This window comes from Momordica charantia, assembly GCF_013281855.1.
Source record: "Momordica charantia cultivar OHB3-1 chromosome 10 unlocalized genomic scaffold, Mcharantia_2.0 BLBB01000010.1, whole genome shotgun sequence".
NCBI lineage: Eukaryota > Viridiplantae > Streptophyta > Magnoliopsida > Cucurbitales > Cucurbitaceae > Momordica > Momordica charantia.
This window is the reverse complement of record NW_028275158.1, coordinates 22,638,802-22,662,661: the sequence shown is the minus strand read 5'-3', so window position 1 is coordinate 22,662,661 and position 23,860 is coordinate 22,638,802. Positions and strand designations below refer to the sequence as shown.

The 23,860-nt window shown below is 35.4% G+C and overlaps 4 protein-coding genes across 6 annotated transcripts; 2 read left to right on the top strand and 2 right to left on the bottom strand.

The window, feature by feature from the left end:
* The first annotated feature begins 371 nt into the window (after positions 1–371).
* On the top strand, positions 372–1,271 carry LOC111014922 (methionine-S-oxide reductase). The gene has a single exon (XM_022289793.2). It carries the CDS (start codon positions 681–683, stop codon positions 1,059–1,061), a length of 381 nt encoding a protein of 126 aa, XP_022145485.1. The 5' UTR covers positions 372–680; the 3' UTR covers positions 1,062–1,271.
* Positions 1,272–1,436: 165 nt separating this feature from the next.
* On the bottom strand, positions 1,437–6,972 carry LOC111014921 (aconitate hydratase, cytoplasmic). 2 transcript variants are annotated; one of them, XM_022289791.2, is made up of 14 exons: positions 5,807–6,972; positions 5,534–5,676; positions 5,362–5,418; positions 5,172–5,251; positions 4,763–4,838; positions 4,486–4,671; positions 4,273–4,388; positions 4,004–4,122; positions 3,793–3,914; positions 3,386–3,484; positions 2,778–3,257; positions 2,558–2,656; positions 2,227–2,475; positions 1,437–2,138 (listed from the first exon to the last, which is right to left on the bottom strand). In XM_022289791.2, the coding sequence occupies exons 1-14, from the start codon at positions 6,012–6,014 to the stop codon at positions 2,064–2,066; spliced, it is 2,109 nt and encodes a 702-aa protein (XP_022145483.1). In that variant the 5' UTR covers positions 6,015–6,972; the 3' UTR covers positions 1,437–2,063. The 2 variants fall into 2 exon arrangements, with proteins under 2 accessions (XP_022145483.1, XP_022145484.1); XM_022289792.2 differs by having other exon boundaries at positions 4,321–4,388.
* Positions 6,973–12,020: 5,048 nt separating this feature from the next.
* On the top strand, positions 12,021–14,104 carry LOC111014900 (NEP1-interacting protein 2). Its single transcript, XM_022289763.2, has 5 exons — positions 12,021–12,748; positions 12,912–13,090; positions 13,258–13,341; positions 13,440–13,607; positions 13,717–14,104. The coding sequence occupies exons 1-5, from the start codon at positions 12,595–12,597 to the stop codon at positions 13,837–13,839; spliced, it is 708 nt and encodes a 235-aa protein (XP_022145455.1). The 5' UTR covers positions 12,021–12,594; the 3' UTR covers positions 13,840–14,104.
* Positions 14,105–16,654: 2,550 nt separating this feature from the next.
* On the bottom strand, positions 16,655–20,686 carry LOC111014823 (putative protein phosphatase 2C 46). Of its 2 annotated transcripts, none has more exons than XM_022289651.2 (5): positions 20,275–20,686; positions 19,464–19,875; positions 18,652–19,019; positions 17,229–17,465; positions 16,655–17,141 (listed from the first exon to the last, which is right to left on the bottom strand). In XM_022289651.2, exons 2-5 carry the CDS (start codon positions 19,789–19,791, stop codon positions 16,896–16,898), a joined length of 1,179 nt encoding a protein of 392 aa, XP_022145343.1. In that variant the 5' UTR covers positions 19,792–19,875; positions 20,275–20,686; the 3' UTR covers positions 16,655–16,895. The 2 variants fall into 2 exon arrangements, with proteins under 2 accessions (XP_022145343.1, XP_022145344.1); XM_022289652.2 differs by lacking the exon at positions 20,275–20,686 and adding an exon at positions 20,078–20,232.
* Positions 20,687–23,860: the final 3,174 nt, after the last annotated feature.

Below are 23,860 nucleotides of genomic sequence, written 5' to 3'. Positions count from 1 at the left end.
TTAAATGAATAAATAAGTCTTTTATCTTTTTACAAAAAAATTAATTATGGTTATTAATGTTATGTGTTTATTAATGGTTTTTTTTTTCTTTATTAGTGATATTTTGTATCTTTCATTGGTTTTGTTTATGGTATAATTAAAAATATCAAATCAGGTCAATATCCAATAGTCATTCTTTTAAGTAAAATTATCAATCCAACATGAAGTTAGCCCACAAACACCTTGCATATGAGAGGTTCAATCATCTATTCCATATTTATTGCACTAGAAAAGAAAACAAAAGTAAAATTATCAAAATGAATACAATTAAAAATCAGATATAACCCTTATATTTATTAAACTATAATTACTACTCCTTGTTTCTTATACTCTCTAAATTTAATTTGTACTATTTATAAAACTAACACAAATTTTATAAATAAATATTCAATTAAAAAAGAAATGAAAATACATATCAAATTTTAGTATTTTTAGAATAGTAATTGTTATCCAATTTGCAGTCTTTTTGGACTCAATTTCCATCGATGACCATTGGCCGCGGACTAGCAGACTTTCGTATCAGAGAAGCTTCCTTCAATCTTCGTCTCAAACTCGAGGTTTTCGGTTGAACAATCCGAGTTTTCAGAGGTTAAAATCCGGTAACGTACATACAAAATCTCCTCCTCAATTTCTCTTCAACAATGGCTTCCATCTACTGCTGTACACAATGCGGAGCTGATCTGAATCTGAGTTCCGGTCATCTCTTCCCGCCGGATTTCTACTTCGAGGCCGGAAACAAGGGCACTCTTTCCTTTTCGTCGATCGACTCCACCAAGTTCAGGCTCGAGAAGGAGGACAAGCTCAGACCATTCTTCGAGACCCTCAATTACTGGGGAATCCAGCGGAAGCGCACCAAGATCAAGTGCATTGCCTGCGGCCATCTCGTAGGCTACGTTTACGACGACGGGCCTCCTCTTACCGACAGTCCAGGTCAGTTCCACTTCGGACCTAGCCAGGTTATTCCCAGAGCTCCTAGGTACAGATTCAAGATCAAGGCTCTCCGGATTGTCTCAGGGAGTTGAAAGATTTTATTATCGCAAAATTAGGGTTTGGAAGTTTTACGAATTGGGTCTGTCATATGTGTTTAACTTCTATGTAGATGGCTGTTTTTGTCATGGGGTTTGTGAATATTGTCTAGACCATCTATTCATATGTATACACACGACTGAGTTTTGATTTTCCTGTACAAATAAATTGAATGCAATAGAATGTTTGTTTCCTCTTCTGGCTCATTCGATTGCTTTTGTCATGGAATAAAAGTTTTTTTTTTTTTTTTCTGTAGTTCTTTATCACAATATTCTTTTTTTAGTGATCCCAAAGAACTTTGTTTAGGCAGGGAATATCTCTCATCTTGTAATTTTTTCTAATCTCTAATAAAAGAAATGTCTGAGCATGACTTAAGCAAGTGAAATTCAGTTAAATGTTTGTCATCAAGCTCCTGTAGCTGGACTAATTCTTACTTCGAATCCTGCTACTCAAAGCTGACATGAACTATTACAGATGTAGTTGACAGACCAATTGTTTCTTAAACATCTGCATAATTAGATGATGAACTGCCAAATTAAATGCAATCCCGATAGCTGCCTCACCCTTACTAGCTCTTGCACCGGCAAGTTCAACTTTACCGTTACCTCTAAGTAGCTAATCACTTTCGATCATATCAACAACTAACCGTAGGCTGGAAGAGATTCATTTTTGCATTTGATCAATGTCAAAAAGCAAGGACGCAAATCAAGAGGAAGGGGAGGGCTCCTCTTTTTCTTTTCCAGACACTGGACAGGGCAGGCATTGACAGGTATCTCACTTGTCTTCTTTCAATTTTACCATCCTTTCCAATACTCTTAACATACACATAAGCAGGAAAACGAAAGAAAATTTGTTCATATGCTGGATGCTTGTAATTCTATTGTAGAAATGTGGAGACCTGACCTGATTGTTACTATATAGAATAAGAAGAGGAATGCTCTCCGGGAAATATTCTACATTCAGATTATTTGATCATCCAACCCGGCCTTGTTATTGACTTATTCTCGTGTGCTGATCAAATTTCTGATCACGTAGTGTAGAATTCCTCCATGATCAAAATAAGTGAGTTCGACCTGCACCCATTTTAACCAATGCCTGAGCTTTCCTGATCTTTACAAGGCTGAGATTTCGAAGCTATATAAGTAAGTTGATTTCAAGTACCTCTGTATCAAATCTAAGTGTGCACTGAAAGGACTTCCTATTTTCAGCTGCTGCCATCACAGTAATATCTTGACATGGTCTGAGATCCTTGATGTTATTTGGAATTTTAACACTATAGCGTTCGCGGCCAGTCAGTCCAAGAGATTCTGCATCCTCTCCTTGCTTAAAGCAGATAGGGATTATGCCCATTCCCACCAAATTACTACGATGTGTATGCTCAAAGCTTTTAGCAATCACTGCTTTTACTCCCTGCCACGGATACAATATCTAAGCTATTACTTGAAAAGGCAAGTACAAATACTCATTGAATATAGAAGCTATCAAAACATACGAGAAGCATTGGTCCCTTAGCAGCCCAATCTCGGGAACTCCCACTTCCATACTCAGCTCCAGCAAGGATAATAGTATCATGACCCTCACTCCTGTATCTCTGTTAATTCAGTATTGAGCCAAGAGTAAATATACCCATCAAACTTATTAAGAGAAAAAGGATGAAAGAAATGAACAGATTTCTTGCTAAAGGTGAGGCCGTGAGGGAGTGATATCTGTACCACGGCAGCATCAAAGACGGAAAGTTTATCTCCAGTAGGAAATTGAATAGTTCTAGGTCCAACTTCTCCATCCAATAGCTTGTTGACAAGTCTTATATTGGCAAAAGTACCACGGATCATCACCTCGTGGTTGCCACGACGACTTCCATAAGAATGGAAGTCTTTTCGATTAACCCCGTGATCCATTAGGTATCTGGCAGCTGTGCTGTCTTTGTGGATGCTACCAGATGGTGAGATATGGTCCGTTGTGATGCTGTCTTCAAAGCTGAGCAAACAGTAAGCATCCTTCACAGCATGGGGTCCAGGAGGACACATGGTCATGTCTTTGAAGAAAGGAGGCTCTTGTGTATAAGTCGATGATGGGTCCCAATCGTACAAAGTTCCAGAAGGTACAGTTAATTGATTCCACGTTGAATTGCCTTTGTCGATTGCTTCATATACTTCCCAAAACGTATCAGGCAAGACGTTTGATTCTACAACCTATAACAAGTGACAACAAACAAAAGGTAAAAAGTGGTGTGATGATTCAAATCTGAGTTATGAACCATTCAAAGTGAACTCAGTCCTGTTCAAGTATTCTAGAGCATTGTATTCGTTTTGCAACTTACACGTGTTGTTTCTACACTTGATGGCCAAATATCCCTGAGAAATATCTTCTTCTCTTCCTTTCCAACTCCAATAGGTTCATTTTCAAAATCAATGTGCACCTATAGCAGCAGAAGCTCACTATCAAGTTATCAACAAGTTCAGTACAAGAACATGTCATTGAGGTTTCAAGGACGAGGGTGCTCCGATTTGCAATATCTATCTATCAGGAAATTTGAACTGGTCTAGTCAACCTTATAAAACAAAGAAGAGAATCAAAATTGAGTTGGATGTTAATTTGATGTGCAATGTGAAATATGATATTTGTTCCACAAAATGGCCTGTTAAAACCATAATGTTTGGCTTATTCTTCGATGGTCTAGGATTTGGCTTTGAAAACTCAAGAAAATCTAGACCACCTAAATCTTACCGTGCCAGCAAGAGCATAGGCGACCACAAGAGGAGGAGAGGCAAGATAATTGGCCCTTGTTAAAGGGTGTACACGGCCCTCGAAGTTCCTGTTTCCAGACAGAACAGCCGCTGCTACAATATCTGCAAATGCATGACATTAGTGGTTTGATCGCTCACCTGAGCTAGAGAGGCTAAAGAGTACAAATGGGAACAACTTAACTTTTCTTTACCATTTTCTGTAATTGCAGATGCTACTTCTTCATCAAGATCGCCTGAATTACCAATGCATGTTGTGCATCCATACTCAACAGTATTGAACCCCAGCTGATCTAAATACTTCTGCAATCCACTGCAGAAGTGCAATTCATGACTTAGAGAAAAATAAACCTCCATAAAACAACAGCAGCAGCCAGAGAAGGACAGAATAAAATTATCATTCAGAAGACCAGTTGAATTAGAGTAGTTCATTTCATGTTAAATTTTTTGATTCTATCCTTACTTCTCATCTAACATCAGGAGTGCATTAGGAGAGTCTAATGGTGCGCACCTCTTTTGCAAGTATTTGGTTACCACCTTTGAACCTGGAGCAAGACTGGTCTTTATCCAAGGCTTAACCTATGGAGAGGGCAAGAGATCAAGGGTGTGTTTAGGAATATAATTTTTTTATGCAGGCAAAGAAAAGGAGGTAGAAAGAAGGTAATAACTAACACACCTCTAAACCAAGTTCACAAGCTTTCTTAGCAACCAAAGCAGCTCCAAGCATTATACTAGGATTGGAGGTATTGGTGCAGCTGGTAATAGCTGCTATTACAACATCACCATGCCTAAGCGCAGCTGGTTTTCCATGAAAACTGAACTCCACAACTTTAGTTTGTGATTCCTTTGGTATGGCAAAGCTCTGCACAATCAATTCCAGAAGCATATACAGCCGAAAGAGCATATTGGAAAGGAAAAACTTGATATCTGAAAGAAAAAGGAATCTGGTAAACCTTAAATCCAACCCTGTTGTTTAGACATGAATTCCAATCTTCTTTCATTTCTCTTAAAGGGACCCGATCATGTGGCCTGTGAAGCATTACATTCCCGGAGGAAGTTTGTGAATTATACAGAACGGATTATACTATCAAACAGTTGTATCAGAAAAGGACGAGCATGATAAGATATCTTTCCAATTGTCAGGTCGAAGTCTTTTGCTTTTGATATTTTATAGAGTATCATTATTTTCAACATTTTGAAGTCATAGAACATGATTTAAATAAATTCAATTTCATTGATATTGATGGGTATGTAACCGCAAGAAATTAAGCTCAGGAAATGAAGTCTGTTGGAGTCTATACTTCATGTTTGGTCTTGAAAATGAAAATGAAGTCTACATTGGAAAAGAACCTGAGACTGTACCTTTTAGGGCCCGAAACACATGGTTCGACGTCCTCAAGATTGAGCTCTAGATGAGAGGAGTAAACTCTCTCTTCCAGTTGCTGAATCAAACAGTAGTATATGGTATGTAATTGAAAGAAATCAAATCTTTCACCATCTGTTTTCTAGGGGAATACATTTTGATGAGTATGGAATGAAGTTCTGGACTGACCTCATTATAGTCCACAAACATCTTATTAGCCCTCAAGTAAAACTCTATCATACAAACCTAAATAAAAACTTCAGTTTAGTCATAACAAAGAGAAAACAACCACCCCCCCAAACAAAAAATAATAATGAATAAATAAATAAAGAAGATTATATTTTTAAAATAGTTGACTAACAGTTTCATCAGTTCTGCCAGTGAGTTTCAGATACTGCAAGGTGACATGATCCACAGGAAAGGAACCCATTGTTGCACCATAATCGGGAGACATATTAGCAATGGTGGCTCTGTCTGCTAAAGAAATTTCACTCATGCCTTCCCCTGCAGAAGAAAATGACAGGTATTTTTATTATTATTATTTTTTTTTTTTCTTTTTGCTTTCTGATGAATTAGAAGGGCAGGATAAATCATTTTAGAGAGCTAACAAAGAAGTAAAGAATATGAAAATTACCATAGAACTCTACAAATTTTCCAACAACCCCATGTTTTCTGAGCATTTGAGTTACTGTCAAGACCAAGTCAGTGGCTGTCACACCATCTTTCAGTTTTCCTTTCAACTTGAATACCACCACCCCAGGCAACACCATGCTCATAGGCTGCAAAAGTAATAGCTTAAGCCTTAAGGCATTCCTATTTATCCTATTTGGTACCCATTGCATTTTAAAAAATAAGCTTCTTTCTTTTTTAAATTGTTTTTAAAAATTATATCCAAATCTTGGAAATCCAAACAAAAAAGTTTTTCTAATATAAACCATTGGGTTGACCTAGTGGTCATTAAGGGTGAATTAATTAGTAAAGGGAACCGTGGTGGTCATCTACCTAGGCTTTATTATCCTATGAATTGCCTTGGCAACCAAATGTGTAGGATCAGGTAGTTGTCTCATGAGAATAATTAAGGTGTGCACAAACGAGCCCAAACATTCACCTAAACACTCACGAATATATTTAAAAAAATAATAAAAAATCTAATATATTAAGTTTTTTTTAACAAGGTAGAAAACAAACAAACAAGTTGTCTATCCGTAATATCAACAAACTGCCAAAACTTGGGAAAAAGAATATTTGAATAATATCTCATATCTTGGCCCCCAAGGGGCAACCAAGTTGGCAAGAGCTTGGGGTCTCTGGGTTATACTGACTTAGAGGTCTCGGGTTCAAACCTTCTGGTGAGCTTAATACAAAAAAGCTCTTGGTGTCTCTCGGGTCCGGACCTTGGGGCGGGCGCGGGTGCCCCTGAGGAGCAAAGGACTCCCAGTTTTCAAAAAAAAAAAAAAAAAATCTCGTATCTTTACTTTTACAAGAAAGAAGAGAATCTTATACCTATCTAATTATTGGTAATAATCGATTCAAATCTTGTATCATCTTTCTTAAACTTTTAGTAGAATATTAGAAAAACTAGATTCAACTTCAGATGCATCTTATTCAATCGCATAAGTGCAAATAAATACAAGATTGGATACAAAGACAAGATGACTCTTAATCACTTCACTGGCGGTTGTTTTGTCGGCATATCCTACATAAAATCCGACATGTCGATCTTGTTCTTAAGTTCTTCTTTCAAAGGCGAGGCGGTTATTTTTATTTATTTATTTATTTTTCTTCTGAACAAAGGAGGCTTCAACTTAACTTGGATATTGGATGTGAACGTCCAAATCTCTTGTCACAGTATCAATACTCATTGGTACAAGACGAGACAGGACGATCTTACTTTGTCATAAAAGTATGTATATATATATTTGTCACTGCGCCAACACTCATTGGTACAAGACGAGGTAAGACGATCTTATTTTGCCTTAAAAAAAAAATTTCACTCCACTCTGGAATGGTTCTAGTACTTTTATCTCCCTGTTGAGCTAAATAAAGTTTTTGGGTGTGGTATTGTAGCTTTTGAAATTTGTGATGTGTGTTTCGAAGGGAGGAGATTAAAGATGATGAAGATCAGGTTGAAAACTATACATCTTCAACAAACGTAACGTGGGATGAGGGGTTGAACTTTTGACATCTAGAAAAAGACCAAAACACGTTAACTGCTACGCTATTAACGTTATGTACATGTTAATGATATTTTGTTAATTTTTTAAGATACAATATAAATGTCAATACATATTTTATGTTGATATCAAATCCATAGACATATAAAAATATTGATAGAATTTATGACGTGTCAATTTGTAAGTCAATCAATATTTAGACCAACTTAAACATAGTCTAATCATCTATGTTCGACCAAAAACCAAAAACTCGTGAGTTCAAATCTATACTTTCACGTGTTGAATAAAAAAAACCAATATTTAATTTACTTATTTTGCAAGAGAGAGATTGAAATGGTCGTCTACGATAGGCATCGTGGAATTTGCTTGGAGAGAGAGAGATGGAAACGCGGTCGTTTAGTAGCCATTGAAGACTTTGTCCGAAGGGAATTGTCAATTATTTTGAAAATTGAAAGTTGAAACAAAATTCCCATTTATTTTTTTCTCTTTCCCTAGAAATTTATAAGATTGAAATATTAATAATACCTAATTTTTTATATAGTTTTTCAACTGCCATAAATTATAGTAGGGTACGTCAAATTTTGAGATGCCCTACATTTTGTAATTTTAATTTTTTTTTATAAAAAACTATGCGTGAAAAGTATTTTTAGTTTGAAAATAGATGAAAACTATGTGTGTGTAAACTCCGAGGATCGATCTGTTGGGAGGAGGCGGACCTAACAGGTCGGGGCACAATACTATGACGCAAACAAGAGCACCTCAAATGCCATGCCTTGAAAGAGGGGACGGTCCAAGACATCCCCTTAGACCGATGGTCCTTGGATTGTCGCCCCCGAGAAAATATCACGATGGGGCAGATAACTACCCCTTTGATGGCTATAAATACAACACCACCCCGCAAGACCAGGTATAAAAATCTGTCTGAAATTGATCTGTCTAAGTTTTGATTCATACTAACTTGGACGTCGAGTGTCCTACCTGTTCTTGCAGGTACCACAAAAAAAGTTAATTTCGAACAGCTCACACCGACCTAACAGGTCACATCTCGGAATTTAGGCAGATTTTGGCAACAACAATATATTTTTTTTTAGAATAGATAGAAACTAATTTGATCTATTTTATAGTTTAGAAATAAAAGTTTATAAAAGTTGATGGTAGAAATGTGTATAGTGGTTTGGCCAGAAATATATTTCAGTCCTCATGTTGGAAATTAATTAGATGAAGGACCTTTTCAGCTTCTTAATCCTAAACTTTTCGTCAACATTTTTGTACATTCATAAGTTTGATATCTGACATTTTATAATATCGCAAAAAATTTGATAATAAAATATGACGTTAACAAAATACCACCGACATAGACGTAATATTAATAAATTTTAAGATTCAAATATCTTTTTGGATCATGTATATTCAACTTTGGTTCATTTTAATCTATATAGTTTCAAAACGTCTATTTTGGTCGTATACTTTTAACTTTTGTTCTTTTTAGTCTTGATCCATTCATTTTCATTTTTATTTCGATCAAAATTTTAGAATGACATTCCCTCACTAAATTTTTTAAAATATAATCATAAATTTGTATTAAAGAGTTTTCATTGTATAAAATTTTGTAAATAGGAATGCCACTTTTTAAAATTACAATGACCAAATTAGACATTTCAAAATTATCATACTCAAAATAAACTAAAGTCGAAAGTAGAAAGAACACAATAGTGTTTAAATTAAAATTTAATTTATTTTAATCTATTTGTATCAACATTTTCATAAAATTGAAACCTCAACATTTTCATCGACATCCCCAAAGAATTTGGTGGGAGATAGCGAGTGGGAAATACAATTCTTGTGGAATTAATATTTCAAGCAGAATTTAATTTGATTTCCTTAAAAGTCAATTCCATACCTAACCCTCCACATAGAACTCCCATTAAATTTTTGTTTTTTGTATCACTAAAAACATCTCAAATTAGAGTCCCTAACCTGATAAATACAAATTCTGAAATTTAAGTTTCCCTTTAAAGGGAAAAAAGAAAGGGGAAAAAAAAAAGAGCCCACCTAACTTTTTTCTATCATCTTATCTCTTCTAATGATGAAATTTTTCCATGTTTTGTAGATATAAAATTTTGGCTAAATTCCATATGTTTCTTTTGTATTATTGTTTTGGTATATTTTAATGAGTATTTTGTTACTCATAGTGTTTCAAAGTCCAATTTGATGAAATAAAAATTTTAAAGTTGAAATGAACTCATATATATATATATAAAGTAAAAAAAAAATAAAGAATTTATTTTTCTTTTTAAAGGATATTGAAAGATAGCATCTCAATTAAATAAAGGGATTGCTACCTCCATTGGATTGAGTCGTTACATTAAACTAAAATTGTTTTTGTTTTTATAAGAATAAGAGGCCAAACTTTGAGGTGATTTTAATTAAAAAAGTGGTTGTGGATATTGATTATGAAAAGCCTAATCATGTGAGTTTAAAACAATAATCTAATATAAATAGATAATGAGTTTAAATACTATTTTAATTCTTTGTCTGAAGAAAAAAATACTATTTTAATTCTTGTACTTTTAACTTTTGTTTATTTTAGTCTCTGTATTTTTTAAATGTCTATTTTCATTTATGTACTTTTAAAAAACAACTATTTCAGTCCCTTAATTTTCATTTTTATCTCATTTATTTTAATTATAATTTTAACACGACAGTTCATTCTATTAAATTTCTTGAAATGTAGCCATAAATTTTTACTAAATGGTTTCTCTTGTGTATAAAATTTGTGTTAAAATTTTGCAAATAGGAATCAAAATTAACGTTTTGAAAATACAAAAATTAATATGAACAAAAGTTGAAAATATATAAAACTCAACAAAAATAATTTTTAAACTTAGATAATACCATCTCTATTTATCAATTAAAAGAAAAAAAATCCATTTTCATTTTTCTCTCTCTCTATATTTCTTTTATTAGACCTCCCTGTATGTTTGTTAGAGGAGGGATTTGTTTTTGTTTTGGCAAATGTAAATGGCTTTTTTAAAAAGAAATTCTTAAAATGAAGCTGGTTAACAATAATTAATTTAAAGATAAACCTTGAAAGATGTTTCTTTTGACAATCAAAGATAGAAGAACATACAATTGTCCCATCAGATTAATTGAGATACGTGCAAGCTGACCCGAACACTAGCGGGTATATAAAAAGTAAGAGAAGAGGGACAAAGAATCTATTCTTAGGATGAATTGTTATGTTGTGTCTCGTTTATGAAGTATGTGCTATTTCATTTTGTGCGGTGAAATCCATATTTTATGACAAGATATTAACCGTTGGGGGAAGAAAATTGAGAGATTTTTAAAATTTTAAAATTTGTAAAAATTAATATATTTTTAAAATATTAGCAAAAGTATCATACCTCTCTTGGATGTATACACAAACATATGTGAACAAAAATCACCACTAAAATACTAACATTTTTTTTTATAGAAGATGAATAAATTTGTCTCACTAGTTTCTTCCTCCACACACTAAAAGAGATATGATTTGACTCCTATCGCAACTCATTTTTAATGTATCCAAAATAAATTAGAAATTAAAATTTTTACTACGGAGAGATGAAAGATTGAACCTTCGACCTCTCTTAAAAAGGAACAAAATACCTTAATCTCTTAACTACGTTCATATTGACACTAAAAACTAATTTTAAATCATCAATTTTTTTTTTAAAATTCTCTTTATGTTTCTAGAGCTCGAAGCCAGATAACAATTGATAACTTTTTACGGTTTCGTTTCAATGGAGGAAGTAGCACATATAGCAACTTAGCTTAAAATATTAGCAAATCTAACCAAAAATTAAAAGGGTTTGCTAATACGTCACCGTTTTTTGGAATGTATATAAGATATTTCAATCCGTACTAATTATCAATAGTTGACATCTATCACTTTCTATCAATAAAAGATAGGATAATACCCCTCCTACAGAATTGTCATATTTCATATTTGTAAAGTTTATTTCATATGTTATAATTGCAAATATAACATATCTATTTGTACTTATTACAATTTTCCCTTTCTAAATGTTTGACCAAAACATTTATATTTATTTTATACCGAACAACTTTCGATTGAAATTTATAAACTAAAAAAATCATATAAAAATGACAAGATTAATCTCTCGTCTCATTTTTATCCTTAGCCATCATATTATACATTTAATCAATCTAGATCCTTATACTTTAAAATTTTAATTTTCATTTATCTTTTCAAAAAAGTAACATCTCAGTAATTATCATTTGTAATTAATTAACTCAATTTAACCATTTACGTCTTTTAACTTCTCTGGACTATACTTTTGTGTCTTATAACCAATTAATTTGAACTTTCAAATATTTATAAGTATGAAAAAAAAGAAAAAAAATGGCACTACTAAGAGACCAAATATAAACTAAATTAGGAAATAGAGATTAAAATTAGGTTAAATTTATCCATTTAGTCCTTTAATTTGTAGTTAGTTTGAATTTTGTTTAGAACTTTTAATATCATCCTGATTTTTTGTTAAATGTCTAACGATTCTTTCCTAAATCATTCCTTACAGTTTACGCACTAAAAAAAATTCACCTATTTTTTAAGGATAAAGACAACAATTGTTGTATCGAATTACCAAATCCCCGCAGCCTCAAATTCTCCGGAAAGATGAAATATAAATCGCAATCCCCAAATCCCCAAATCCCCAAAAGAAAAATCGGCCTGAAAAGATCAGGTGAAAGGAGAAGTTAAAATAATGGAGGAAATTCGTCTGGGTCGACCCACTTGATCGCCGGTAGATATGTGGACGACGACTTGGGGAATTGTATGCGATCACAATTTCAATTCTAATTCTCTCTCTGTATGTACAGCCATTTTGGAGAAATCTGGAGAACTCGGTGCAAATTGCTGCGATTTGTTGTGGACCAATTAATTACCCTGTTCTACACGTTGAATCGGGGAAATTGTCATAAGAAACCAACCCCCGCTTCTTCTTTTGCCCTTCTTCTCCGTCGTTTTCAAGGCAATCCCATGATTTATTAGCGCTTAAATCCTTTAATTTGGAGTGCAAAAGAAAACTTTTCCAAAGAGAGAGAGAGAGAGCTTTAAATGCGAGTTGGTTGATGCGGTTGCTTTCCGTCTTCCCCTTCTTAAGCACGAAGGCAAGCCTTGTTCTTCTTCCCCTTTATTTGAACCCCCCCAATTTGGATTCTGGACCGACCCTTTGATTTTTCCATGGATTTCATTGCGAACCCATTTCGGTTTTCTTCGTCGTCATCGCCTTCGTTTGGGAATCTCTTCGAGAGGGTTAGAGAAATTTGCTGCTACGCGGTTTCTGCGATTCTTGGCAACATCTTGTCCGCCATCTTCACCTTCTTCTTCGCCCTAGGTTTGTTTCTCGTTTCTTCGTTGTTTCTTTTCTCAATTTCATGAGAATCGTTTGAGGCCATCTTGAAATTTGGATTTGCCCATAGGAGAAGAAAAAGAGAACACGTTTTTCTGAAAATTATTTGGTTTGAAGTTAATTAAATTGTTCTTGTTGCGTTTGGCAGTGGGCACGTTGCTTGGAGCCATGACTGGAGCATTGATTGGCCAAGAAACAGAGAGTGGATTTGTTAGAGGAGCTGCTGTTGGGGCAATTTCTGGAGCTGTTTTCTCTATTGAAGTCTTTGAATCTTCTTTGGTTCTTTGGCAATCGGATGAATCGGGGATTGGATGTCTTCTTTATCTGGTGAGCAAACTTCCTATCCAAATCCTTTGCTGATCTGAGCGACATATCAATCTAAATGCCTTTCACTTCAATTTTCCTCATCATAAGTGATCTTTTTGCTCTGCTTTTGAGTTGGGAAATGGTGTCTCTGATATCCCATATTCACTTTTGTATATAATTCTGTGTAGATTGATGTCATTGCAAGCCTCCTCAGCGGACGACTGGTTCGGGAACGGATTGGTCCGGCCATATTAAGTGCAGTTCAAAGTCAGGTAGTTCTTCCAATGCCGTTGATTGCGGTTGGTGAATTGAACAGTTCTACCTTCACGAACGATGAACCTAATGTTGTGTTGGTTTTGATGTAAATCAGATGGGTGCTACAGAGGCAAGCTTTGATGACATCCCGAACATCTTCGACACAAGTAGCGCTAAAGGGTTGCCCGGAGACTCAGTCGAGAAGATCCCGAAGATCGTTGTATCTAAAAACAACAGCGTAGATGCTTATGGGGAGAGAGTCTGCTGTTCAGTTTGCCTTCAGGTTAGGCTCTAACTTATTGGATCTTTATGTTTATTGCTTTCGTATAAACAAGAGAACTTCTGTCGTTGAAATGGCTGCTTAATAGTATTTTCGGATTCGATTTTCCCAGGACTTTCAGCTTGGGGAGACTGTAAGAAGTTTACCCTATTGCCATCACATGTTCCATTTGCCCTGCATTGATAAATGGCTTCTTACTCATGGCTCTTGCCCTTTATGTAGAAGGGATCTGTGAAATTCTTCCACTTACCCCACTGTGTTGACTTGGCATTGTAAATTACTAGAGAAAAAAATTTCCTTAATTTTCGCTAAAACTTGAGTTAGATCATTGCTCCAGTAGTTCGAGCAGGGGCAGTTGGACGGACATCACACCGAGACGATTGATCATCACCCAACCCACCCATGTATAAAAATTTTGAGTAATTATAGCTTTATATTCCTCTTGTGAATAAACCATATTCCTCCTCTTACTTGAATGATCAACTATGCTGCTTCTGTCATGAGTTTTGGTTGCTTCTGTTTTGTTCTGAAGATATTAAGATTTAGAGAGATTGCCCTTTGATCTTGAACATACTCAAAGATTTTAGCCATTGATTTGTTTAAACTTGTAGTTTTAGTCACTTCCAGGTGGCATTCCCTGATAGGTTACTGTTGCTTCTTGTGAGACAACAGTTTATAAATTTAAAGCCATTAAGATTGTTTAAACACACAACTTTAGACAACAAGAGGAACAGCCCAGATGAGTAGGCTTTGTCCTAAACCCCAAAATCAAAGCCCTAAGATTGTTGAAGTTAGTTGAGAAACTTTTTGAAAATATTGAATACATTAAAAGATATTTTTAGAGTCCCATTCTGGTGCAGGATTGATCATGTATTGGGGGAGCCCCATCTGCAGCATTGAAAGGAATATTAAGAGCAGAGAGAGGGGCAGAAGCAGAAGCCTTTAATTAAAACACACCCTTTTCCCCATCACCATTTAATAAATGGATCTTTCTTCAATACCACAACATTACTATCATTAAACACTCATCTGGGTTGGATATGTTACTTTACTTAAACATGATTACAAAGAAAAGGAAATGACAACACCCCCCGCCCCGTCTCGGGTGCTTTTAGCTTTCAAAATGTTTACTTTGGTCATACTCTAGAGACGCCTGTTTTAGCCCCTTTGTTTTAACACTGAATGCTGTCACATCTTTGTATCGAAGAGTTTTTCTTGTGTATAGAATTTGTGTTGGAATTTTGCTAACTGCGGCCAAAATAGACCAAAATGAATGGGATTGAAACATTTTTTTTTCTCTCTCTCCCTCTCTCTCTCTCATGTAGATTCAGGCCCTACATGGAAGGCAAAAGTCATAAAAACAAGACAGTTGTCTTCACTGGGTCCTTAAGATTAGACATTGAGAGTGACTCAATTTTTTTGATTTATAGATTTGGTTTTTAGGGTTCCTTTTTGGTTTTGTTTCAGCTACCATATTAAATAGTGTGTTGAAAATGTACCAAAGGAATTTGAAACTGTTTGGTGTTTCACTTTAAGAACATGGCACCCATTTAATCAAAATCTACACAACTTTTTTTTTTTTTCCAAAAAATTGCAATAAATCATTTTGGACATTGTACTGAGGGGAGGATTGATTTTACAAGTCTGCATTTGATCTCCACCACCTACTTGCTCTTTAATGGCCACCTACCCAAGTTTTTATCTTTTTATTATTTTTATTATTTTTTTGTCTAAAAAATATCAAGGGGTTGGATGGTCATAAGAAAACAAATCTAGAAATTTAACCAATGAGCTATTTTTTAGTGTGTTATTGTCATTTGGTGGTTGCAGAAAAGTGAAAAAAGCTTCTTTCTTTTGCTTCTAACCTTTATTGTTCTTTTAATTGTTTTCTTAGGGAAACAGTTTCCACTTACACTGCTAATACCAACTTTGCCCCCTCTTCACCTCATTTTTGGTCATGTTTTATAGCTAAAAACATGCATTTTAAAAAAAAAATTGATGACAAGACAAAAGAATGTATGAGTGGAAGTATTGAGAGTTATTCTAAGCTTAATTTTCAAAAAATAGAAAAGGAAAAATAAAAATAAAATTGGTTTTTTCCCTTTAATTTTGGAATTTAGTTCATGGTATAATTTAATTCGGTGGTGTTCTTAATACCTTTTTATCGAGCAGATAAAATCATCATAATTTGAACCCACTCCTTGAACGCCCCCCATTTAACCACCAGATCGGCCTAAAGTAATTTCAATGCATCAATTATTAGAATTTAGGTTAAAAAACATTTTTGGTTCTCTAATTTCGTTAAAGTAACAATTTAGTCAATGTAACAATTTACTCCGTGTAATTTAAAGTTGGTAACGATTTAGTTCTTATCGTAAAACTTTTTTGTCAAGTTTCTTATATTATATAGATTGATAAACTAAAGAGGCATCAAAACGTTTATAGATTAGGAAGATTAAATTGTTATATGATAAAATTTAACACTTAATTTTTATTAATTTTTTTACGATAGGAACTAAATTACTACATATTTTAAATTGGAGGGACTAAATCATTACAAGCTAAAATTCAAAGAATAAATTGTCACTTTAGTGAAAATACATGAACTAAATCATTACGAACTAAAGTTCATAAACTAAATTGTTACTTTAGACAAAATGTGTTTTTTAATCTAAAATTTATTTAATAAATAAAAATTTGTATAACATGTAATGGAGACTTAATTGATATGTTTTTAATGCTATAACATAAACAAGCTTCAAACGCTCGAATCAACCGAAGTTGAATTAGGGTGTTGAAAATGACATGCAAATCATATTTACTATAACCAAAATCATTTTTACCATTGTCAAGATCAAATTTGACAAACTAGAAAGCTTAAAGTCACTCTAAATTAATTTTAAGATATCATTTGGACAGTGATTTTAAAAAAATTAATTATTTTTTTTTAAAAAAAAATCACTAATTCTACCCTCAAAGACAAGAAACCTAAAAGGTCAAGAAGCCTAAAAGGGGCAAAAGGGAAAAGGGGAGGGAGAAAAAGAAAGAAAGAATCTCCCAACGTGTGAAGCTGTATTGCCAGATTTTGAGTGTAGTTTCATCAGAAGTTCTTAGAATTAGAAAGTTAAAAAGACATAAAAATGTTACACTGGGCTGAGCTGAGCTGAGCTGAGCTGAGCATTTAAACAATGAAGTGAACCTTCTCTCATCTCTCCTTGATATACAACTTGGTGGGGTCACTGAATCCCAGAGGAGGGCACTCAAAAACTCGAAAGCTTTGATTATTTTCATTCATGGAGTTGAGCTCTGCTCTGATGGAGCCAGCGACTTTGCAGATAGATTCACTCCTCCCCCTCTCACTGACACAACAGGGCTCCTCCCCCCTGCCCTCGACCCCAGAAACACCACGATCACCGTTGTGTCGTCGTGAAAATGGCGCCGAACCCCACGGTCGATCTTCTTCAAGTCCGAGTATCGCATTTCCCGTTTCTTTGCTGCTTCCTGCATCGCCGCTTTCACCAGCCTCCTTGCACTTCCCTAAATGATACATACATAGATGGAGAGGAGGATTATCAGAACAACCAAGTTTTTAAGAACTTTACACAGAGAGACAAAAGAACTTACACTGTGAGGATGCTTGTGAACTATATCAACTGCATCCTGGTTGCTAAGGTGCTCCCACAGCCCATCAGAAGCAAATATGATAAATTCATCGTTCACATCGAGTTCGTGGACAGAGATTGCTGGTTCCGAGCTCAGAATAGGCTTACTGAAGGGTTCTCGGAGTCGAAACTTCGCATACAAAGGCTCCCGGTTAAATTCTGGCTTTTTGAGATATACGTCTCCGATTGATCGAGATATCTGTAGTCGAGTTAAAAAGGAACCTTCAAATGGCTTGTCCATACAATATTAGGAGTGTCACAGGAGGCTTATAGCAAAAACAATTCACCCGCACTATCGAGGGAAATGAACGTCAAAGTTCCTTTATTTCTTTGCAAAAGAGCGGAATGAGACCAATGTAGAAACAAATGAATCTAGCGGACTTCATGGTAAGAAAGACATTTCATGATATGCACTAATTCTGAAATGGGTTATTTTACAACTCTGATTTCATTAACCTAAACTAATCGTTTGCCATAAGCTTAAAGATACAGCATTCCAGCCAATGGAATGCGGGATCAATTGGCTCGACTCGACATGCCTATTCGATTCGATTCGGCTGATACTAAGAAAAGAATGACAAAGCCCGGAATAACACAGCAATAGACAATAGTTGCAGAAGTGCTAGCAACCTAACATTCACCAATGACATCTAAAAAGCTCTAACACATGGATGGACGGGTCGGTAAATATTAATAAGGGAAAAAAATGTCCACTCCACTGGTTATACTTGATTTACACATTCATAAAGATTACTCGAAATGAGCTCCCAGAGGGGGCCCAATTGGCAAGGACTTGAAGCCTCTTGGTCATACTAGTTTAGGGGTCTCAGGTGCGAACCGTTTGGTGAGCTTAATACCAAAAACCCTTGATGTCTCCCAGATTCGGACCTGGAGGTAGGTGCATGTGCCCCTGGGTATAGAGGAGCAAAACTCCGACCCCCAATTATAAAAAAAAAAAAAAGAAAAAAGATTACTCTAAATGGACTTTTCTCACGATAGTAGACATACCCTCGTAACTTATGAACTAAGATGTACGGATACAAACACGAAACATACACACGACCTAGCTGAATTCTATGAAATATCAAGTCGCCTTCCCTAAGCATGGCACAGCAAGATTTAAACTCTTTACTACTTAAAAATAGCCAGAAAGTTGAACTCTCAGGGTCTTACTCGAAATGGACTTTTCCCATGATAGTAGACATACCCTCATAACTTATGAACTAAGATGCACGGATACAAACACGAAACATAAACACGACCTAGCTGAATTCTATGAAATATCAAGTCGCCTTCCCTAAGCATGGCACAGCAAGATTTAATACACTTTCTACTTAAAAACAGCCAGAAACTGAAAATCTCAGAGTCACATGCTTAGGAAGTACCTGAATCAAGCCCTTTACACGCCATACATTATGCTTCAACACTACTATGTGGGAGTCATCAGGGTGCATAGACTGCATCTCCTGGCGGACGGATTGTATGCTGACATTGTGCTCTGCTGACAGCTGAATTGGAAGAACTTCCCCGGTAGACCGTACGAGCCTTCCCAGCACAGCTCGGGAATCGCCGAGGTTGGCAATGTAGAGCATCCCGCCACAAATCACACCAACCAGGCAGCAAGAACCAACAGCCGCAATCTGGGGATTCAGAGGCCATTGCTTGGTGACAAGAGAGAGAAACCCATCTTCTGTTGCTTGGAATGCTTTCTTTATCACATCCACAGACATTGTCTTTTCTTCCGTGGCGAACACTGAGGTACAGCAAAATATCACCCAATGTTCAGCAGAAGTCTCAACTTGAAATCAGATGTCTTTAAGATTAAGCTATTTATGAACTAATTCAAATGGTGAAACTGAGGCTGACTCGTTAAACTAGCTATAGTTCGTTTCATGGTATCTTCTACTTAAACCCCATAGTAAATTAGTAATTCTAAAACTAATACGTGCGACAAATCCTAAATTTCAAAATCCTAAATTTCAAAAGGAAGCATTTCACAGACTCAACTTGAAATCAAGTGTCTCAAAGATTAAGCTATACAGGTGTGGAATGACTCATTAAATCATTTATTTATAGTTTGTTTGATGGTATCTGCTACTTGAATACTCGTGAGTAATTCTAAAGCTAATACGTGCAGCACACTCGAACTTCTGAAAGGATGCATTTAAGAGATTCAGGGTGTTTAAACTCCTCTTACCCTTGAGATGCTGGAACAAGTTATCACATACAAACCGTGACGTCTCGGGGCCGCCATGGCCATCGTATATTCCTACAAAGGTTCCATAGGGTCCAGACTCGAGCAAGCTCAACGGGCCAGACTCGAGCTGGCTCTGATCCTCAAGTAAATTGTTGGCCTGGACAACAGCCATTGAGAACTCTCCATTGATGTGGTGGCCATGGTCCTTGTACCAAAGTAACCCATCTTGGCAGCCAACTGAATCAGAACCACCACCCCGATGATGGCGGCGACGATTAGCAGATGGCTGCCAGCAGGCCCTCAGAAAGTCCATCAAGCTTGATAACATCCCTCATTGCACCAGAGCCTGCCTCCAATTCCTCCTCCACATCCAAAATGGATGCTAACACCAATCCTACCTCAAAATCCTTCCCTGAAGACCCAACAATCAAAGATGAGCCACAAAAAAATGAAGAGACATTGAAAAGAGGGCTAATGGTTAAAACCTCAGTTCATCAAAGGCAAACCCATATTCCCCCCTATTTAATACTCAAAATCCCCAGCAAACAAACAGAAAATAGAAACAAAGAGCAAGGGGAAGAGCAGTGGGAAACAAGAATCTGAACAAAATCTACCTCTACATTCTAGAGTTCAATCATTTCCACAGTTGAAGTTGGAGAACAAGGAACAGTCAATAATTTAAGCAGAGAGAAAACTGAAACTGACGGGGGATGGAAAAAAATCAACCACAGATTCTTTTCCTCAACAGTAACGATAAAGAAAAAGAAAAAAAAAAGACGGAAATAAGCGGAGAACAGTATGGAAAACTCACTGTAATTAGGCTATTCTGGCCAGTTGGGGTCAGCTTCTACTGGATGATACCAAATGAAAATGACGGAGATCTAAAAGAGACACAGCAATACATGTGCGAGTAAAATTGTTAGATCGACAGATCCATCATCCCCAAAAGAGGAAAATGGGTTTTTTACTGGTCCCAGTTCCTTCCCAAAACTTGTTCCTAATGTCACAGGCAATAATATACTCAGAAACTACACAAGAAGAAGAAGAAGAAGAAGAAGAAGAAGAAGAAGCCCCAGAATCTTGTTTGATGAAGAGAACAAAAACGAAAATAGTAGAAGTCTCTTGATCCTCCGTCTCTAATAATCCTCTTTCTCCGCTGACAATCCCCTTTATAAGAAGACGAACACAGAGATTGCTCGAAGCCAGCAATGCCCATATGCAACCCCTCAAATGGGCTCCACTAAAATATAAATACCAACACAAGATTTCATATATATGATAAAATATACAATTTGTTAGGTCAATCCCAATCCTCCACTTTCCATTAATTTACTTTACCTCTCTATTTGGAATAACTTTCACTGCCACAAAGAGGGAGAAGTTTCAATTTCTTTCCCCATCTTTGACTTTTCCTCCGACCCAACGCCACAAAAACTTGAAAAAGCTTCAACTTTAAACACTGAAGTTTATTTTTGCTGCTGGGTTTTGTTTTTTTCCGCGAATTCACCAAGTGGGTGAGTCATTTTCTTGATTTCGCGAGTGGGGATGGTGGGTAAAATATCTGCGGCAGTTTTCAAGGGGGGAGGAAATGAGTGTCGCTGTGGCACGAGAGACGACGTGTCGAAAGATGAGAGACGGAGAACGACACGTGGTGGGATTAGAGGATGAGCAAGCGGCTTCCATTTTATGGATTCGGATGAAGCTTCGAGCAAGAATCCGATGAGTCGTATTCTGTCTGAAAGAGAAATGAGAAGAAAAAGGAAAATGGATTTGGTGGTTGATTCCCAACGCTGTTTATTTGGCGTTTCTTTTTTCTTTTGGACTTTGGAAATTGCTTCCATTTTCAAAAGTTTTGTTTCTCATGATCCTCTCTTCAGGGCCAACTCTTTTGGTTCATCAGTCTAATGCTTGGTGTTTGAAAATTATGAAATTCAAAACATCTTTTCTAATTTGATGCTAATCCTTAAAAAAGTTAAAAAAATCTAAAATTTTTAAGACCTCCATTCTCTAAGTTTGGGCCAACTCTTTTGGTTCATCAGTCTAATGCTTGGTGTTTGAAAATTATGAAATTCAAAACATCTTTTCTAATTTGATGCTAATCCTTAAAAAAGTTAAAAAAATCTAAAATTTTTAAGACCTCCATTCTCTAAGTTTACACAAGCACAAATTTGTTAAAATTATGAGTTAACATGTGATGAAAGCCAGAATTTTTACTCAAGGGACACGTCATCACTGACTCGATAGAAGACCAGGTGCGTGAATCTCGCAAAGTCAAGTTTGGAAGCCAGTTTGGAGAACTTGTTCGGTAAATTACCGAACTTAAATTACTTATATCATAGAAATTTTCGAACACAGTTCTAACATTAGAATACATGACCGTGCAACTGTATTTCACGTCTATAATCTTGAGAATAATCGTGAATTTGAATCCATAGTACCAACAGTTACCTACCCTCCTTTAGAAGGAAGGGAGAGGTATACAAACATTTGATATTGAAATTTTGAAGTAAATTGAATCTTGTACAAAATCTTCGAAGTGCTAATTCCTTTCTTGCAGGATCCTTATCTTCGAGTGTTCTTGAAGATCTTATTTCTTTAATCAGAATTTTTCGATTAAAACAACATGTGAAATCGTTGTTGTCCGCTGCCTCCTCGAGGAGGAGAGAGAAATTAGATAAAAAGTACATTCACAATATAAATATTATTAAATTAATATATTTTGTTAAATCAACAATATACCATCAGAAATTTAATTGTCACATCACCTTAATGCTAACAATCAAATATCGAGACAATTTAGAACCATTTTACAAAATCTCCCAACGAAAAGTGTCACTTTAGAAATTCTAGTGACCAAATGGATATCTTCAAGTTTCAGCGATAAAAATATATTTTACTAATCTATATATATTTTTATAAAGCATTTTATCATAATTTTTAAATATTTTTACTAAAATAAATATTGCTTAACTGTAATTGACACCTACTAATACACCTCTCAAGTGGTACGGCAGAAAAATCTTTCGAAGAAGTTTAGTTTTCCAAAAAATGGAAATAATAAACACTTTCTCAAATTATTGAATTTCAAAGTCAAAGAAAGATTCAGACTTAAAATCCTAAACAAATAATTTTGTCTAATTTGTGAATTATTGGTCTCAAGATTTTAGGGATAGAATAATTAAGAAGACAATGGAAGCACTATTAAGACTGTTTGAAGAAGTCAATTATCTTTTAATGATTTTTTAAAAATAAAAAAATAATAAAGTGAATGAATTTGTACTACATTAAATTATCATTAATTAACCACCCAATTTTTCAAAGGAAATGTATTTCCAAATTTACTTTGACATTTTTATTCAAATAGTATCTATAATCAATAGAAATGCAATCCAATCGATTCTGACTCCATGTTAGAGAAATATAGGCACAAAATAAATTATATGGTTACGTGAAAGAAGAAAATTGACATTGATAAAAGTAGAAGTAAAAGTAATTAAATTCAACCTAAACATAGCTCATAGCATGGTTCAGTGAGTTAAGATATCTATGTTCAACTTAGTCGCGAGGTTGAGTTCTCTATCCCATATATTGTATGTTGATGCAAAATTCTGTAGGTCGGTCACGAACTAATTTGGAGTGAGCTGTCAAGGTGCAACATCTTGAGACAGTGAGACCTGCACAAGGAACAAACACTCTGACGCTCAAGTTAGCGTGAGCTCGAGCTATAGTAGATCGTTCTCAGACAGAATTACGTACTTGAGATGTGGGGTGGAGTGTCATTTTTATAGGTAGGCGAGGGGACAAAGCCGTTGGAGCCATCCCGACCCGGCGGTTACGGTCGTCGAGCCCTCAGGTCGGTAGTCGGACCCGAGGTCGGATTCCTCAGGTTGGGAGATTGGTTGTTCTCATTAGCTTGGTAGGTAGACAGGTCGGCAGGTACGGATGGTCTGTTTTATCCCTTCTGGTGACTTCAAACTAAGTTGGAACGTACGCGTGTCCAATATTAATTTCACCACCAACATTGTACTAAAAAAACGAAATTAAATCAATCACTCTCAATCAAAATAACAAAAATTGACCAAGACTATCAATCATTTAAAGATTTAAATCCTATTTCGATCCTTGAATTTTTTGGTTCATTTCAATTCTTGCACTTTTAAATGGTTAGTTTTGGTATTTATACTTCAATTTTGGTATTTGTACCTCAACTTTGTTTCATTTTAGTCTTTATTTTCAAATATTTTTAATACAAGTTTTTTACCCAGGAAACTTTTTAATAAAAGTTATGAGTACCTTTCAATAAAATTATTAAGTATAGTGTCATGTTAAAATTGTAGTTAAAAAATGAGATAAAAAATAAAATAAATAAACCAAAACGATCATTTTTTAAAAGTACA